The sequence below is a fragment of the Lepeophtheirus salmonis genome, chromosome 7 (genome assembly GCF_016086655.4).
Source record: "Lepeophtheirus salmonis chromosome 7, UVic_Lsal_1.4, whole genome shotgun sequence".
Taxonomy (NCBI): Eukaryota; Metazoa; Arthropoda; class Copepoda; order Siphonostomatoida; family Caligidae; genus Lepeophtheirus; species Lepeophtheirus salmonis.
This window is the reverse complement of record NC_052137.2, coordinates 13,060,655-13,080,460: the sequence shown is the minus strand read 5'-3', so window position 1 is coordinate 13,080,460 and position 19,806 is coordinate 13,060,655. Positions and strand designations below refer to the sequence as shown.

Sequence of the window (19,806 nt, the reverse complement as noted above, 5' to 3'; positions counted from 1 at the left end):
AAACAAGTCTTGCTGGACGTTAAATAGTCTATATATAACAGTAGTTGGAGAAATGGGGTAATTTTCCCTAAAATGGTGTAATTTAGTAAAATTTGGAGTTAATTGGAGTGGATATTATTTGCATGCCATAAAGGAGTTCTTTTACTTACTAGTGTTAAATGAAATAAACAAATAAACATCATGGCACTACAGGTGCGTCCGCAAGGGGTGGGCATACAGGGATGTAGCCCCCCCCCCCCAAATTAAGGAATTAGAAAGTGTCAAATTTGAAATTTAATTTAATTTGATGTAAATAGATGTATTTTTTATAAATTTTTTTTCCTAAAATTTTAATTTGCTGATGAGAAGCTGTGGATTTTTCAAATAAAATTCCAAAAAAACTAATATTTGAAACTTAAATTCCAAAAAATTTTATTTTTAGGATTTAAAAAAAAAAAAATCCGAAACTCAAGCCCCCTCCCAAAAAAAAAATATATATATATAATCCAGCCGATGTCCTTGGACTAGTTCCGGCCAAATTAACTTTACTACAAGTTCTTTTGGGGTAATGTTAAAAAAGTTACCTGTTATAGAATCTTATAGGTAAAATATTGATGCAACTGTTTTGAACTCAAAATAAATCTGAGCACTCGAACTAGACTTTATAAAAATAATCAAGGACTTTTAAGGAAAGACGTGATACTTGACTTGCAGTATATGCAGTGTATACTGCAAAGGGAGATGAAGGCATTTTAGATACGTAATCAAGGTAGCAAGCAGTGAGTCTAGATAGAAAGAGAAAAAAGAATCATCAATTTGTTCTATCATTGTATTAATAGGCAGCCAGTGAGTGGCCTTACCTACGTTCTGAGACAGAGAGGGAAGATTCATATCGTTATTTATACATTAGAATATAAACATCAACAGGGCTCACGCTGAATGACGTTAATTGCATCCGTTTAATAGTTTATGAAAGATGTCTGGACATTCATAATTAGACAATAGCTAATAAGATGTGGACTCTCACTATTCGTTATTCGGAGTCCGCATCAAACTATTTTCCATTCCAATCTACATTCCAGTGGGTGGAAAATCGATAAAAGACTCTATTTTACCCTTTATTCTCCTTTGAATCCCCTCACCAACTTATATTTTATTATTTGTAATACAAAACTATTTTAATCCAAGGGAAGAATTTTATTTAGACATATGTAGACTCAAAAGAGTCTTTGAAAGTCAATGACCAATAATAAATGTTTGCTTCCTTAGTTGTTATTTAAAGTCCAAGAAAGTTAGTTAATGAACTCCTAATTATATTAGTAAAAAAAGGGGGCCTCACAAAAACTATGCACAAATTGGTGAGTTATAATTGGGTTCTTCTCCATTTTGTTCTCTTCTTCTTTTTCTTCTCTTTCCTCTCCTCTCTTCCCGTTGCTGTAGTTAAAACACAAAATAATGTTAATAAATAGACAAAATAGCTGGCTTGCTGCTTGTGAGTGTGGAAGAGGGGAAAGAGAGAGAGAGAGAGAGAGGGAAAGAAATGTTTCGTCGTTATGAAGAAACAACATGGAGTTGGGGGTTAGCTGGCTCCTCCTTCTAGCTCTTTGTAGAGGAGGAAAGTCGTCCAATGTGCTTTAAGCGCGCGTCTTTCCATCATATAGTATTTCACACACAATAGGAACAAATAAAAAAAAAGCAAAGAAAATGTTAATACAAAAAAATAATCAAATTGGTTGAATTAGTTGGTTTCAATCCTGTAATAGAAAGCTAATATTCTCATTATCAAGACAAGAAAATACATACATATTTACATATGTAATCATAGTACGTACGTAGTACTTAGTTAGTTAACAAGAGACTCCATCCATCCATCCTTCTTCTTCAAACAAGAACTCCCGGATATATATAATTGATTTGAATCCTAGGGAGCAGTGAGTGAAATGATTCACGTGGACGATCCCTTGCCTCTCCATCACCGCACACCTAACACTACGACCAACAACTCTGGCTCTTCTTCTGCCTCTTCGACAACCTCCTCCTCAGGATCCACAAATAACAACAACAACAACAACAATAACTCCAGTTCCAGAACTTCATTTCAGCCCAAGAACCCATTCGCAATCCAAGAGCTCCTTGGACTCTCTTCCTCATCCACCTCCTCCACATCCACACATGGAGGCATTGATACCCCCTCAGTTGATCTCAAGTCCAGCTGTTTCTCCGCCTCCTCTGCAGCTGCTGCGGCGGCTTTACAAAGCTATCACCAGCATTCACATTCCTCCCACCATCACCATCTTCTCCACCATCACCATGGTGGGCATCACTCCTCCAAACCCACTCACAGTACCAATGGACACAGTTCTAGTGGCCCCAACAACAGGGAAACAGCTGCTCAGGAATACTCCAGAATGTACTTCAACAGCGCGGGTCTGTTCTCATCTGCTGCTGCGGTGGCGGCTTCGGGCTTTTCAGGACTGAGTGCCTCTTCTGGCCACGGGATCTTTGATACATCTGCTCTACGAAACGAACATCCCATGTCAGGTAAGCCTCAATCTCAATTAATGTGCATCTATTTTGATGTCCAAAGAATATTAATAAATTTGAACCCAGATCAGTGTTTGTTTAAGGGCCATTTGAAATGAGTAAGATTGAAGAGTACATTTTGATTATTGTTTATTAAAGTTTATTTTTATGGTAGTCTTTTATTCTTTTTAAATGAACTCTTAATTTAATGGATCGCGATGTTTATGGCATATGGCGCAGAGTAACTTTGTCAACCTGGCAACGTTCACCAAAGTTGGTACAGTTCTGATTTTAAATAAATAGAAATTAGAGATTCAAAAAATACATAATGTTGACTATTTGAAATCTAAATATATGCTTATACTTTTTTGAGTTATATTTATGCTCCAAGAGATCAAACTAAGTTGTTCGAAGTTGCACTACAATAAACATATAAAAAAGTACACATTTCATGAATCCCCAAAAAAAGTCACTGAACGACGCTCATGATCCGGGCAAAAGATGTACCTTTATAGGTGGATTTTTGGTTCATTACCCTATGAACCCTTCTCAATTGCGGGTATCGTTGTCGCTAGAGCACCCATGTGCAAATAGGCATAGCTTTACTTTGCCCGCAACTCCACCAAAAATCGACCTAATAATATATCTTCAATCTTCATAATTTCAAGTTGAAGAAAAATAAAATGTATTTATTTATCATCATCCTCTTGAAATGAAAAAATAAAAAATAATATTAGAGTGTCTCTCTCCAGCCTTTCTGGACCTCATCGAGTAAGTTGTGAGCCATAAGTATATTGCCCCTACCTACAGACATATAATTCCTCCCAATTCACAAGTGTCAAAGTAATTAAATAATACAAAAGTGAAAAATATCCATTATTTGATATTTGACGATATAATTATTTTATTTTGACACTTATAAGTCAAAATAGGGGGGGATGATGTCCCTGCTGCTGTTGTCGTTCATGTTGATGTTTTTGATGAATTTGTTATCGTCGTCGTATTGACTTAATAATCATAATTGCTACTCGGTATTATTTTGATTGATATTTATTTTCTATTTACATATTCTCTAGGATTTATGAGTGGAGATCTTGAGAAGGACTCATCCTCCTCATCCTTACTCCTTAACTCCAAAAAGAAGAAAAAGAAACGTCGACATCGAACGATTTTTACTTCCTACCAGTTAGATGAGCTTGAAAAGGCATTCAAGGATGCTCATTATCCAGATGTTTATGCTCGGGAAATGCTCTCTCTCAAAACGGATTTACCAGAGGATCGAATACAGGTTCGTCAACTTTTGTTTATGTATGATCCACGCTCAAACCTAAAATACATGTAGTGTCTCAACATAAAAACAATCTTGAACAAAAATCAAGAAAATCCTAATTCATTATTTTACTTCATATAAAATAATCAAAGTCATAATTGAGTCAAATATAGGCTTCGTATTCAAATTTCTGGGATGAGTTAATATACCTTATAACTTTAGTTATAGTTTGGAATCTTTAATTGATTTAAGAGAGACTCATATTGACCCCGATAAGACCCCTTTCAAATCTCTCAATTTCTCCTTCTTTTATATGACTACTTTAAGTGTAATTTGCGATGGAACCAAAGGCTTAGAAAGAATATTGTGTTGATAGAAATTCTTTGACAAATATTCCTCAAAGAATACAAATATAATCCACATTCAATTTAAGAAAAATAGTTCTAGCTTTATTTTGTATTGATGGGCCACAAATAATCATTAAAGATAGGTTAGACTCGGGTTTTTCTTCTTCTTTGTATGGAAATTGAATTAAATATTGTATTTATACAAAGGGAAGGGAAAAGAAGGAGAATCAGCTTTTTAACAACTTTTTAATTTAATTTAATTCAACTTAAGTAGACCAAGATTTTTTCTGTGTGTGTCTCTCTGTCCTTCTGTTTACCATAATAATAATTATTATTTCTATTCATTTGTATTAGCATACAAATGAATTAAATGCTAATAGGTTAAATTACCGAAATTTATATGAAATAATATCAAGAGTAAAGTTATATATAAATTAGACTGCTTCATTTCTGAGGTAATATTTCTCTCCTGCACAAAGACCTTTTCTGCAGGGGACAATATCAAAACTGACTTTGTCAAAGTTTGACTCCTCTCAGTCCATGTTTGGCGTGGAACAGACAGCGGTGCCATATCCATATCATGAACAAATCCATTGAGAACAATTATTCGGTTTTATTTATTGGTATATGCATTTTTAATATGACCTTAAACACTGACTCAATTCTTTAACAGAATGCTGTGGAGGCTTTTATGAAGTCTGCAGAGGGAAGCTTTGCAAACAAGGGCTTGATGGCGGCCTTGAGAGACTTCACGCTATTCTGTCTCCTTAGATATATATTTTCAAGGGGCTCAGGTTTTTGCCAAGATGGATTTCTTCAGACAAACCTTCGGGGAAAGAGTAGCCTTCTTTATCTGAGACCTGGTGATGTGCCCGAAGGTCTCCAGCTTCTTGACAGACCTCCAGATTATGTTTCCGGAATAGCTAGTGAGGTTAGCTCACCTGGAATAATACATTGATCGTGTATCTTCAAAGCTGCTGCATCTCAACAGCTGACTCAAAATGATAGCAGGCGGAAATTTATTTTATATTGTATGAGGAGGATCACGATAGGTCAAAGTTGCGCCAATAGCAGTACAATATAATATATAATAGTGATGTCATAGTCACCCAACCTTGCAAGAATTAATTATATAACTATTACACTTATTCTGAAAAGCCCGCTGGGCCATTTTAATTTGAAAGTAATGGGATTTTTAAACCTCTGTACCGTTCCAAATATAATGCAAGGAATCAGCAACTATCCCTTTAACTAGAGTTAAATTTAGTTAGGTTATATTTGATACAACAGGGACACATCTTAGCCCCCTTAAATATTTAGGTGTTTGGTGTCTACAATATTTTAAACGGAATACTGAAAACATATAAGAAAGTACAATTTCTCACTCATAACATCCAATTTGGGAAATTGCAAGAGACTCATAAATGGTCAATTTTACAAAAGCAACAACTGTTTTTTTCCTTTTCTAATCGCTAAACAGTGTTTCTTTCCTACATGTTAAAAATCATGTACAGCTCCTTTTTAATCATTTAAGGGCCTAAGATGTGCTCCATGATCTGCAGGTTTCCCTGTTTTATCAAAGATAATTTTCCTTCTTTTCGTTCAACAATCATCACGTCAACTAGGGTTTAAGTTAGCTATTTTATGTTCAATAAAACTGGGAAAGTGAAAATCATTGAGCAACTCTTTGGGCAAAATGATTAAAACAAGGGGTAATATATTTTTAACGGATAAACCATAAACAAAAAAAAAAGTGTTTGGAGGAAGAAATTGGCGATTATAGCCCAAGAACACCGTTTCTACTGTTGTTGAGTGAGAAATGACAACTTTTCCGATTAGAAGGGAGGGTAGACCTGGCCATGTATCCTGAAAATCTTGGATGGCAACTTCCTTACCTCAGAGCAGGGGCATTGAAAATGGGTCATATATAAACAATACAATTTTGACTCATTGTATCTCTTTTTAGAACAGAGGCCTAAATTAAATGGCCCGAGTGCCGCAAATGATCTGAGAAGCTTGTCTAAAATCAGTACTTTGATTCTCCCTATTAGAAAAAGTGTATTTGTGTATGTGGAAAATTATATTAAGGCGAAAATGAGAGAGACAGCCTAATGTTTAATAAGGAGTGGATATTTCCCCTTCTTTTCTTTTTGTGCTAAGATCCCCTCGTCTTATTGAGTCCTTTGTATACATAATATAATGGGGATTAACCTTCATGATAGGGTCTAATCCAGTCCACTAATCCCTTGCTGAATAAACTCTTTACATTATTCAGAGTCAAATAAAGTTCTTTGCATGTCCATTCTACTTCAATTAGTAATCATACATAGACTTATGATTAATATAATTATGCTTTGTTGGTCAAAGGAAAGAGCATTTCTTTAATTGAGGTTGAGAATGATTTAATATGAATATTAATGAGTCAGGGTTTTTTTTTTTTTGTTAATTAATTGAGAGCTTCAATATAATAATAGTATATAGATTTATAATGTATAAATATTATTTTTGATGCGGCAAAGCGAGGGAAACGTCGCTTAAGCGCCGTCAAAAATGTTTCGTCAAATGCCTTTCCTTTGATTAGCAGTTCTTTTCTCTAAAAAAAATAAAACAAAAAACATGGCGTCTGTGTTTCGTCGTTTGAGGAGAGAGGGAAGCACGCAGGTATGCACTCACTGAGAGAGAGAGTGTGCGTGCGTGCGTGCGAGGGTGCTATTAGACCCAGTGAGAGTGTTAAATAATAAAAAATAAAAGAATATTTTATTTTCTATTAATTGATGTGAATCCTCAGGTTTGGTTTCAAAATAGACGGGCCAAATGGCGGAAAACGGAAAAGTGTTGGGGCAAGGCGTCCATCATGGCGGAATACGGACTCTATGGAGCCATGGTAAGACACTCCTTACCTGTTCCCGAAACGATCCTCAAGGACTCTGAGAGTGGAGAAAGTGTGGCTCCCTGGTTATTAGGTAAGGGCAGCTCAATTTAATGGTTATGGGCAGTTAGCAGCCCCGTTTTCTTTGTCGTTTCAGGAATGCACCGCAAGTCAATGGAGGTTGCCAAGCACTACGGAAATGAGAACGGCCAATCATCTCCTCTTTCCTGTCCTCCCTCGCCAGACCCTGAAATCGGTGCTGGAGGAATATCCCACCATCATCATCCCCTGGAAGGGGACTCTGACATTTGCAAATACGAAGATCTCTCCGAGGATGAAGATGAGGATGGAGAAGAGGACATGGAAGTCGGAGGAGGACTCCGGGCTGCCTTTCCAGATGAACGCATAAAAGCTGAACTTCGATCCAATAGCATTGCCGTGCTCAGAGCAAAGGCTCAAGAACACTCTGCTAAAATCTTAGCATCGCATAAAAAGTCTGAGGAAGATGATGGCGACGATGATGAATCCTTTGTGACCGTCGTTGGATCATCCTCTTCCTCTTCTTTCCCTCATCTGCGTCCTCCAACTTCTTCTACGAGTTCGACAACCACTTAACTGCGTTAATAATTATCCATTGATTTCTATTCCTTCTTTCTCAGTTTCTCGTTCTCCTCTACATACATTTTCAAATCCACTGTATTTAAAACAAACAAAAAAACTACAAAAACAAATGAAAAATAATAGTAATACCAAGAATAAAAGATACAAATTCTATTCCATGAATGCAGCCGACTTCATTAGAGGGAAATAATGAAATTATTTCTCGATATTATTGAGTGGGAGGGGAAGAAAAGGTCAGATACAAAAAAAAAAGAAATATCTATGGCTTCTGTATAATTGGAAAACACTCTAGAAAATAATTAATTATTCTGTTTCTCTCTCTCTCTCTCTCTCTCTTTCCTTCCATAAAATGTCACAAAAACGCCAAAGCTTCCTTGAAATGCATTGTAAAAAATAATAATCAAAAATGACCTTAGAAACAAATTATACTCCAGGGAAAATAACTCGACAATTTACTTAAACTAACTCAAAATAAGCCAAATAACTTTTTTATTACTAAAATCCAAGTCTATGCCGTGAAAAGTGTATTTGGACAAGTTTTTTTGTCAATTTTTGTCTCCATTTCGTCATTTTTATTATTCATGATACATGTACACTGGTTGCTCATTTCGGGGGATCTCGGGGAATACAGTTTTAAATTAGGGTATCCCATTCGTGAATAAGGAATACTTTGAAATTTATGTATTTCTATTATAATTGCGAAAAAATAGTCATTTTTTTCATTATTATCATTTTCACTAATTGTGCAAGAGTTTATACTTTTAAACCCTACGGGTCCCGCTTTTTGAATTCTGTACACTGATCCGACTCGACATTTTTTTTAAATATATATAATAGGTAAAGTAAAAATAAATTCATTGTTTTTACTAAATTATTTTTTTCTATTTTTCTATTAATCGCATTGGCATTTTCGACAATTGACCTTTCAGAGTGTAGGAAACCTTCAAGGGACTCTGCAGCGGGTGAGCTGGAGGGTTTGTAGCCCCCCTCCAAATGGAGGAATTTTTACATTTCACAGGAAAATTTAATATGTGATTTTTTTTTTCAAAAAATTTAATTTAATTTTTATATGAATAGCTGTGGAGTTTTGTTTTTTCTTTCAAAAAAGTTAATTTTTGATTTTTTTTTTGTGAATAGCTGTGGATTTTTGGAATTTTTTCCAAAAAATTCAATATTAGAAAAAAATTAAAAAATAAAAGTTAATTTTTGGATTTTTAAGCAAAAAAATTTCAAAACCAAGCCCCCCCCCCAAAAAAATATATATATAATCTTGCAGACGGTCCTGACTTTTGACGTGTGCTCAAACAATACTCAGTCAAACAATCACATAACTACTGTATAGAACTTTTTTTCTTTTTTATCCCGTCTAGCGTAAACCGATCGTACTTATAAAACGTGAGATACACATTACCAAAGCCATCTATTGGAAATAATGAATTTATTTTTACTACAGCTATTATTAAATCATGAAGCAAATTTTGATAGAGCTGGAATTTATATAATTGTGAAATACATGACCTGATCCAATTGAATGAAGCTTTTATTATGAAGCAGTTAAATGCAATATTTCCAAGAATTTCCTCTGGATTTAAAACCCCGAGAAATCCTAATATGAACTTAATTATATGTTGTGTTCGCAATTTAAAGCCTCCCACTTACCTGGGTACGTAGTTTGTACATAGTTCTTTGTTGGAAATCCCCCGTAATCAAAACGTTAGGGTAACTATTAATCAAACTTCTAGTATTACTAAAAAAAAAGGCAGTAAAAACAAAATACAGACGCTTCTTTCTTATTAAAATAATAATTATTGTCCTTCTAACAAGAGGAAAAATCACTTTGTTTATGTGGAAAGGATCAGAAACTCGAACTCAATCCACTATACAATTTGGATATTGTCTCTACTCGAACTTTTGTAGAATTCAAAAATTCGTACTCGAAACCCAAAACAAGTCAAAAGTCATTTGACATTCTTATGTAGGTATTTGTATAGCAATTTACTTAATTGTATTGACACAGTACATCACATCCACAGGGAAGTTTAAATTATTTCCCCAAAATATTTACATTCCAATTTTTTTAGGCAAAAACGATCACTTTATACTAGTAACGTTAAAGGTATCTCAATTTGGGGAGGAGTATAGCCCCTCCAGCCACGCCCTTACACTGTTGAGGAGGGGATCATGTCCTCACGCCAGATTTTATGTAATCTCCTTTTAAAGCAAAAAAAAAAAAAAAAAATGAATAAAAAAGAGTAAAAAAAAAATAATCTAAGTCTATATACTTTACATTATGTGAAAAAAATAAATTAAAAGTCCATCCTCAAAAAAAAAAAAGTTATTTCATACATGAGTCGGAACAAATGAGATTTACTTTGGTAAAAGATAGAATTTAACATTTTTTAAAAGGAACACTCTTTGTTTTAAAAAACGTCATGAAATATAATATGGTTACCATTTTATCAAAAAGACCGAAAGAAGGCTGCTTGACCTTTTCTAAAATATCATTTTCCCATTTCAATAGTTCACATTAATCCTTCTAAAAAAAAGTAACTTCATATTAAAGGCGGAAAAAATGCGTCGGTTGTCGGAAAGTTTGAAATTCTCTCAAAGAACAATCCTAACGACGGTCTTGATAGAATTCTAAAGACCTTGAATAATCATTTATACTTTTTATTCCCACACGAGGGGAAAATAAAAGGATTGACTGCTTAAAAAAAGGAGAAAAAAAAAAAAAAAAAAAGAATCAACGTCATATTTGGCTTAACTCCTTCAACAAGCTAAGCTCCATCCCTTTTTTTCATGTGTCGTCTAGAATTCGGTTCCCGTTACTTTTTCCTTAAACTGTTTGGCCTTAAAGCAATTTTGCCTCAAGGATATTTCACCTTAAATGAATTAAGTTTATTAGTCGTTATTGTTTATTTTTGATAAAAATTGATGTTCTCTTTGAATCTTATAAATCAAAATATATAATATATATTACTATAAAATGGGTTAAATGGTTGTTTTCTGTTAGAATAATGCTCATTCCTTGTATTAGGCGTATTCGTCTATCCATGAGTATTTTCTAAAATGAAGAATCCATTACTAACAGAGTAGTGATGATTAGCATTTCTTCCGTTCGAATCGTTATCCTTTTTATAATCTTTACTAATTTTATAAACTATTTTGTCTCTGGTTTGAACTCATTACATAGTGAAATTTCGATAGTAAGATTCTATTGAATTTTTGGAGAATAATTTCATCATTATTTATTTCTATTTAAAGGTGAAATATCCTTGAGGCAAAATGTCCAAAGGGGTTGAAGGTAAAATTTCCTGAGGCAACATAGTTTAAGGTAAAGTACCTTATATCCTAAAATTATATGACCTATATATTGCAAATCTTTTTGTGTCAATTTAAAATAATTGCCTTTAAGGAGTTGAGATCTGACGTCACAATTTGGTTAGTATGTAAAAATTTTGTTATGTGATGTAATGATGGAGATGAAATAGGATAAGATAATATCTGAGTCATTTGCGAGCCCTCAGTCACTAGTGCCATATGGAATGGAAATCTTATTTTTTCCGTCTTCATCAGATGTATCTTATCGACAAAGGCAATAATAATAAAATAATAAAAATAACAAGAATAACGAGATAAAAATCGGGTTAACCAAAAAAGATTATTAAATTACAAGTTCATTCTCTTCTCTTTTTTTTCCAGAGACGTACATTACAAATTTCATTATCTCTTGAGGAACATGATGATATAATCCGCCTCCTTTACCCCTCATTGAGTTTGATAAATTGAACAAGTTTTCCTTGGAGAAGAGAGAAGGGTGGAGGGGGAATCACCAAACATACATAAATATAAACAATCAAAGAATATGACCAAGAGTTATTTTTCTTTTAAAAGAATTATCAAATTATATATTAACCAGGCAAATTATTTATGCAAATCTAGTAGTGTTGAGACTCAGTTTACTCCTTTGTGATTTTTTCTAGACGATATTTTGGTCCACACTGCGACCTCAAATTGTTTCATATTTTCCTACGCCAACAATTTGTTATGATTTTTTGCCTCTGTTTCTTTGTGAGTCTCTAGTTACGGCAAATCGATTTTGATCAAACTTGACATAAATTTCTTAGACTCACAGAAAGAGGCGATTAAATTGTGAGAAATCAAGGTCAAGATTGTACAAAACATTAAAAATACGTAATTGACCATAGCTTTGAAACGTATTGAGGTCAAATTGGTGTCTTTATGTAATTTTGATAAAAATACTTCATACACTAAAAAATTCAATTTCATAAAAAGGACCATAGGCGGAGGTTTGCACTCTACAGAGTGCCCATTCTAGATTTTTTGTCTTTCTTTTCGGCTGAAAGGTTGCATGCTTAAATAGAGGCTAAGACGTGAGCGTTTTTACAATCTGTCTCACCCGCTATAACAAAGTTATCATACTGCCCGATCCACTATTATTTAGATACTTTTTGGGATTAGAAAAATATGATCAATTTGTCAAAAAATCACATAAAACTGAATGGAAAATATGAAAATGTTGGAAGTGATGTTTTATTTCTATTTTTTCATATAACTTTTTATAGAAAAATACATAAAAAATAAAAATTGACCACAAGGAATTAATTATCTGTAATTGTCCAAAAGTAAAAATCCAAAATTATGTTAATATACGTTCATTTTTTTTTATAAAAAGCGACCATATCAATTTTAGTAAAGGGTGTACATTGTGCAAGGGTTGTTATGGGGCTGAATATAAAAAATTAGTTTTAGTTTTCGTTCTGAAAATCTTACATCCGGTCTTATATAATTCTAATTTTGGCCATACGTCAATACAAGTTCAGTGTTTTTCCAGATTACACACAAAATAGGTTGAAAAAGCCTTGAAATGCAAAAATTAAAAAAAAAAGTTTGTTTTTTTTGGGTAGAAAAACCAATTGTACAGGTTCTTTCAATCTTAAAACTAAATGCCGCAATCCCTTTTTACTGTAAAAAAAAAAGCGCGTTCTCTTCACAAACTTCAAAGAACAACTAACTCACTTTGGAGAAATTATTCTCTTGAACTCAGTGAGCGTAGGTTCCTACCCTGGTTGTTCCTAGAGAAGGAATTATTCTTCCTTCATGTATATGGACTTCAAAGTAGCTTTCTAGGTCAGAGCTAGGTTGATAGAAATACAAGGTTCGACCATCGTTTAATAGGGCTTGCAAGAATTTTCAAACTGGTGTATTGTACTGATTGCTGGGCAAGACAGGCAGACATTGACAAAAAAAAACACGCAACCACTCATAGTCTTTGATGTCACTATTGCAAGAGTTTTCAATTTAATGTATCGTAGCGACTGCTGGGCAAGAAAAACAGCAGATTTTGACAACACACGCAACCACTCATGACACGTTATGGTATAACATTGTATTTCTATTAGCCTTGGGTCAGATGAAGTAAATTCAATACTACAATGTTTACCTATACTTAATCAGTGGAATTCAATTTGACAATTTAAAAGAACATTTAATGAATAATAAAAAAAGAATTTAACTAATCAACGTTCAAGACACTGCCAACAAGGGGAGAAAGAAGATGAAACATCGACAGCTGACAATTAAATACATTGCAAATTGCTGTCTTAGTGAGGATTAAATCCTGTTCCCCTTCTTCAAATGAATAAAATAATGTTAGCAGAAAAAAAGGCTTTAGGAGGAAAAAACGACAAGAAGAAAGCTACTCTTGGTCACACAACCTCTTTTTTCTAAATACATATGATAATGTTGATTAAATAAGTAGAAGAGAGGGGTGAGACGTCCAACAGAGAGTAAAAATAATATTAATAATCGCAGGAGTCAGCAGTGTTTATTGTTATTTAGATGGACTCCCTGTCTGGCTCCCACATTTAAAAAAATAAATAATAGTACACACAAAATGAAACGACATTTACTCATTTCTAAATGTGAGATAATTATTATTATTTGAGGATTCTGAAAATTATTACTCATTAAAAGTCTTTAATTAATTTTCTCACCGGAAATTTAATACCCAAGTTTTTCCCCTCTCTCTTTTTGTCATCTTTTATTTCACATTTCCCAACGATTTGTGATTATGATCTCAACCCTTGTCATACAAATGATGACCATATGGCTGATGATAGACGGTGCAGAGACGACATAATATTTACAAGTTCTGATAGCTAACATTGGTGTTCTATTGGTCCTTTTTTAGGGTCAAGGACTGCGGTCAAGTCCAGTTACACCTGTTGGTCCTTAAAGAATGTAAACTGGATCCCTCGTGATGTCTTGAGTGCGGTTTTCCTTCTTTTAAATTATTCACTTATAGAACAGAATAAATTATATAACCAAGTAAGAATTTAATATGTTTAATTATAATTAAACATATTTGTAGGTGGATGCATAACAACTTCCCATTCAAACTCATGGAGCTTCTGGTGTGGTTTTGTCTTGACGAAACATGATTCCTCTCTTATTCATCAATACTGACCACCTCTGCTGGATTACCATCTTTAAACGGTCAATTTGTTCACAATAGAGGGCAGAATTGAGAATAGGCCACAGGGGAGAATCTCAGATTAGATTATTCTCTTTCAATCCCACCAACTGTACTGCAACATCTCTCTGGCTTGGCCAGGGGCTGTGCCACTTTGTTTGGCTTTTGACCGGGATTTCTGTTGCTTGACATTGACATAAGTGATCAATTTTTCATCGCCAATTACAATCTGCGTTTTGCCTTTCAGGTAGTAAAAATTTAAAATATGGCGAATTTCTTCCTTTAAGACATCCATACTGGCCACACGATAATTAACGGCTGAACCGACCAAGCACAATGGTAGCGTTTGTAGTATACACTCACACCTTTGCAACACTATATCCTACGATCCGATGTGATCAATAATGGACAAGATATACTTAGTTAAAAAAAGGTGGGAAATACGAAATTTCTTTTCCACAAACTAATATTTTGCAAGATCTGTGCAATAATCTTAATAGATATCTCATATATTTATTTAGCATAATAAGTCATTAACTTTTCTGAGACAAATTCAAAGGACTAACAGTTAAGGACCGGTACTCAGATTGTAATGGACCAAATAAGTAAGAACCGACACAACACTAGCTTACACCATTCTGTGAGTGATTACAAACAAATTTGAGAGACAAACGAAGGAACAAACATATTCCATTCAATTCAATGTTCATTCCATGAGAAATAAATAAATAATCAGATTTGAATCTGGCAAAGTAAGGCGTCATAAAAGCCCCAAGGGAGTTGTTGTATCCTCCATCAAGACAAATGAGGATGTTAACAACTACTCTGAGGGGTTCTCTAAAGTACATTATATAGATTACATATTAATTTTAATCAAAACAAAACAAAACAAAAAAGAATATCACATTATCTAATAGATTTCTTAAATGTACCCACCCTTATTGCAATGATTTTGTATATTACATATATATATATATTATTCAATTATGTGGAAATGTTTGGCGAAAGTCGTCATATGTACATATTTAAGGGAAAGTTAGAGTGAATCTGGAAAGGAGATATACTCAAAGTTTTTATGCTCAATTACCCTTAGATCATTGCCAAGCAATGGGGAACATAAATGTTTTGGAAGTGGCGGGAAATAAGACAAGTAAATATATATATAATTTTATAATGTAATATTAAAAAAAAAAAAACTTTTAACAAGAGTTATGTTGTGCTTTTTTTGTTGTTATTCTTGAAGAAGTCACCACTGAGGGATGCACCAAAGTCGCAGTTTATAAAACGAAATCACTCAGACTTATTCACTTTGAAAGACGTAGAACAAACATCCTTCTGATAACATTTGAACAACACATTTAATCCTTATAGGCATGAGTGATCAAACTCTAATCTTTTCCATATCTCGTCCACAGCTGTTGACAAAAAAAAAAAAAATCAAGTATTAAATATTTTGGAAAAAAGTTTCAAAAGTCCATAGTTGGGTCGATCCACATCAAGTGAACACATTTTTTTACAATTTAAGGCATGAACATCACCTATTAATATGATTTTTGGTGAGCTGATTTTTCTATCTGAAATAAGAGTGTGTGAGAAATATAGGGTACTGTGATTCACCTGGGCCGTTCAAGGCCAGCTCAAAGGTGGGCCTAATGCTTTGGACCTGTGTTGTTTAGAAGGCCATAATTCCTTTCATAGTGGCTTAATTTTAACAAAAATTACGATAAAACATGCAAAAGAACATAAACTGTAACTTATATTCAATCATAATATTATTTGAATCAAAAATAAAAGTTTGGGGCTCTGGTGCTGCATTCAAAAATGTCGACCCTGACAAGCAGCAAACATAGGACATGTCTCAGTATATGTTTCCTACAAGAGCATTAATTAGAGGATGTAGAACCACTTTTATTATTTATTAGTATTCTTCTTCTATATTTCAACTCGTATTTTACATAATATTCATATTTTCTGTCGATTAATTAAATAAATTAGGATTCTTATTTCATTATAATATAATTGAAAATTTAGATATTTTATAAAATAAAACTAGGATATTGATAAAGTCAATAAGTTAGTATTCATAGCAATTAAATTACGTACTCAAAGTACTTTAAATTCACACATAGTTTTATTTCGCATGAAATAATTGAAAAATCAAAATGCAGTATTGTATTTTAATTGATGCATTGACAGATTCTAAAATTGATATAACCACTGTTAAATGGCAAGGATAGTCGTAAGTCTTGTGCAAATCCTATAGAAACAAAAAGAGTTTTTACGTAACAAATCTTTGGGAGGTTTCAAAGTGTAGGCAAACCTTTCTTTAAAAAAAATAATTTTTCCCGAAAAATATTTGAAAGACCTAAGTTGTTCACAAAATATTTAATTCTGTGGAAAAAATTTCCAAAATCATAGCCATTCTTAAAAAATGGATTTTTTTGGAAAAAAATTCAAAAAATCAAAGGTGTTTACAAAAAATTTAATTATTGAGAAAAAAATTGAAATATTAAATTTTTCAAACATTAAATTTTCTTGTAGAAAGCAAAAATTTGTTAATTTGGGGGAGGGGTGCTTCAGCCCTCCAGCCAACCCACTGCTTCTGTATCTAGTTCAAAAATGATCCATATTGAAATGTTTCCTCTTTTTTTTATTTTTGTAAAGTTTATAATAACATAGGAAAACATATAATTTTCAGGCTACTTATATTAAAACAGCAGTCACGCAACCTAGTGGAAAGCAATTACCCCTTATAGTTCTGACGCCACTGTAATTCCCACTTCATCATCCTGCATTAGCAACAGCGTTCATCCATGACATAATACTTTTTTGATAGTTTAGAATTACCGGCACTGGAATGTGTCATAAATAAAAAATAGTTGTTCGTCATTACGTATTAAATAAAGCAAGAAACCTGCCAATCGCCCAACTAGTGCAATGTTCTGAAATCGATTATTTATCCTGAAGACGATAACACATGTTTTATGCTTATCCATATCCATATTGATATTCTAATCTTAAAAGTTATATTGTCTATTGAGTTAATTATTTTACTTTTGATTATGAATTAATTATGTCAGATGTTCATAATAAAGTTTCGGAGTTTTTGAATAATGCTTTAGTATGTAAGCTCTGCAACCTGTCCAAGGAGCAGACGATCTTCTTGATCATGCAATCATGCAAAGACTCAAATTGAAGGGAATGAAAATAATATTATGTAATATAGAATATACTCACATTGAGGGTGCTGTGAAAATTCTTCACATCATATGCCATTTTTTTAAGCAACAAGCTACAAACTGTCAAACCACATTACGGACAATATACAGAAATTATAGTATGTGCTTTAGTCATTTTTAATAATGATTTGAAGCCATGAAAAGCCCAAAAAGAGTAGACTCGTTATAAAATTAAATGAGGAAAATTACTTCGTGTAATGAATGTCTAATGGAATTAAATGTTTTCTTTAATTGCGTATCTATTAATTATATCCTATCGAAATAATAATTAGTAAAAAAAGTTATTTTAATTCCTTAGACATGCATTACTCGATTCTTTTAATTCAATTCCTTCTTTCATATCATAGCTATTCTACTAATAGAAAAATTGAATTAGTTAAGAAAAATCAATAACAAACAGTTCACTAAATAGCATAAATATTTTATGCGACATATTTTGTAAAAGGGCATTATGAATTAATTATACCTACTCCGGATTAACTGATCTCACACTCACCTCTCAAGCATTATATTTTTTAACTTAGAAAAAAATGCATATTATTAGAGTAATACGCTTTAACTAGCTGAGCCAACAGACCCATTTATTACTGCAGATGTTCCGTAAGGAACTTATAGATCGCTCTGAGACCGTTATAGCTTTAGTAAACTATTTGGCTCATTAAAGAAGTTGGGGTTGGATCGGTCACACGGAAAAATTCGGTCTAGATCGATCTCAGATATATTTATAGAGGAATTATTCATGAATTCATGGTTTTTTTCAAATTGGGAACACTAATTGTGTGACGTCATAACTGAACGGAGAGGACCGTTGTTGGTTGTCACAAACTTAATATTAAAAGGAAATTGATCTATAGTTTTTGGACAAATTGCATAAAATATAATTTGTTCCTTCCTGCATAGAGAATATATTATGAATGATATAATTGAGTTATGACCTATTACCCAGCGGGCTGTTGTACCTGGTATTACCCAGAGTAATTAGCGGTTGACCAACATACAAACTTTACTTTACTCTTATATATATTTATGAGTCTGTTTTTTTGTGTTATCACACAGTGAATCCAAGACGGTCGAACAAATCAGTCTGAAATTTAGTAAGAGAACGTATAAAATAAGCAAATATGTTCCTAATAACTTTTGTGGGCCTCCAAGGTCATTAAGAGGCTGTTTCTGACATATAAAATTACAAAAAAAACACACTGTTTCCTTTCCCTCTTTCTATATCTCTCTCTCTCTCTCTGTTTCTCTCCTTTTCTCTCTGCTTCTTTTCTTCTACTTTCATTCTTTCTTGCTTTTTTTTTCATCTTTCTACGCTCGTATATTCCATTGTAATAATAACTCCCCAACAAACCCTTCAGTGTTACTCACTGTTTTTCATGAGCAGACTCACATGTAGTTTTAGACCCATGTTCTCTTCTCTAAAATGAAAGAGTAATGATTCGAGCTTTTTTTTTTAAATGATTTGATGAGCAGGCAGTAATTTCTTCTTTAGAGCGCTCACGGGCTCTACTTTACCAACACAAACTTGATGCTAACCCCAGTCTAAATTCACATAATTTTTTTATTTTATATTTTACTATATATTAAGTCATAGCAAGACAAACTTGCCAATCAAATTATTTAATAAAAGACAAACTTGCCCTCCATCTATGGCCTGTAATATAATATTATATTACTTGTCTTTTAGTCCGTCTGCTAATAAAAACGCATAACTAGGGTATTTATTTCACAAAATGAGGCAAATATAGGACTTCGACATAGTATAAAAGTTGTTCAGAATTCTGAGGTACATACCTAGAGCAAATCTTCATTCTAATCAGACCAAATTCCTGGGCGCTGGAGTGCAAGTTTGTTTTTTGATAATAATTTGTTTGGTTTTTTATAAAACAAGATCACTTCCCCGTGTCTACAATTTTTTTCAAGATATGGGTTGTTGTCGATTCGAAAATACACACTAAAAAAACCAAAAAACGAATGAATGTACTACCAGAAACAAGAGAGAACGTTTGCACTGAATACAAATTAAAAACCAGACTTTAGAAGAGAATTAGCGATTTTTTTTCGGTATGTATTATTCAAGGGTAACAGAAATACAAGGTTATACCATACGACTGATGTTTGACTTCCACCACGCTTTTAGTATTGATGTCATAGTAGATTAGTGGTTGTGTGTTTGGTCAAAATCTGTTGTTCTTGCCCTGCAGTTGGTACGATACATTAAATTGAAATTCTAGCAATATTGACGTCATAGACATTGATTGGTTGCGTGTTTTGTCAAAATCTGCCTGTCTTGTCCAGTAGTCGGTACAGTACATTAGATTGAAAATTATAGCAAGCCCGATTACTTTATGGACTAACCTTGTATTTCTATTAACCCATGTATATAGTTGATAATATTGTAGAGAAAAACGCGTGCGAGGAGGAGGGGGGAAAAAAGACATATGGTATCATTGTTTAAAATA

The 19,806-nt window shown here is 33.2% G+C and overlaps 1 protein-coding gene across 1 annotated transcript; it reads left to right on the top strand.

Moving 5' to 3' along the window:
• The first annotated feature begins 821 nt into the window (after positions 1-821).
• Positions 822-7,764, top strand: LOC121122079 (uncharacterized). The gene is made up of 4 exons (XM_040717087.2): positions 822-2,520; positions 3,579-3,790; positions 6,908-7,082; positions 7,146-7,764. Exons 1-4 carry the CDS (start codon positions 1,920-1,922, stop codon positions 7,601-7,603), a joined length of 1,446 nt encoding a protein of 481 aa, XP_040573021.1. The 5' UTR covers positions 822-1,919; the 3' UTR covers positions 7,604-7,764.
• The last annotated feature ends 12,042 nt before the right edge of the window (positions 7,765-19,806 follow it).

Coding starts and splice junctions, on each gene's coding strand:
- LOC121122079 (XM_040717087.2), top strand. CDS start 1,920: ATGATTCACGTGGACGATCCCTTGCCTCTCCATCACCGCACACCTAAC. Junction 2,521..3,578: donor AAACGAACATCCCATGTCAG/GTAAGCCTCAAT, acceptor CATATTCTCTAG/GATTTATGAGTGGAGATCTT. Junction 3,791..6,907: donor TACCAGAGGATCGAATACAG/GTTCGTCAACTT, acceptor GTGAATCCTCAG/GTTTGGTTTCAAAATAGACG.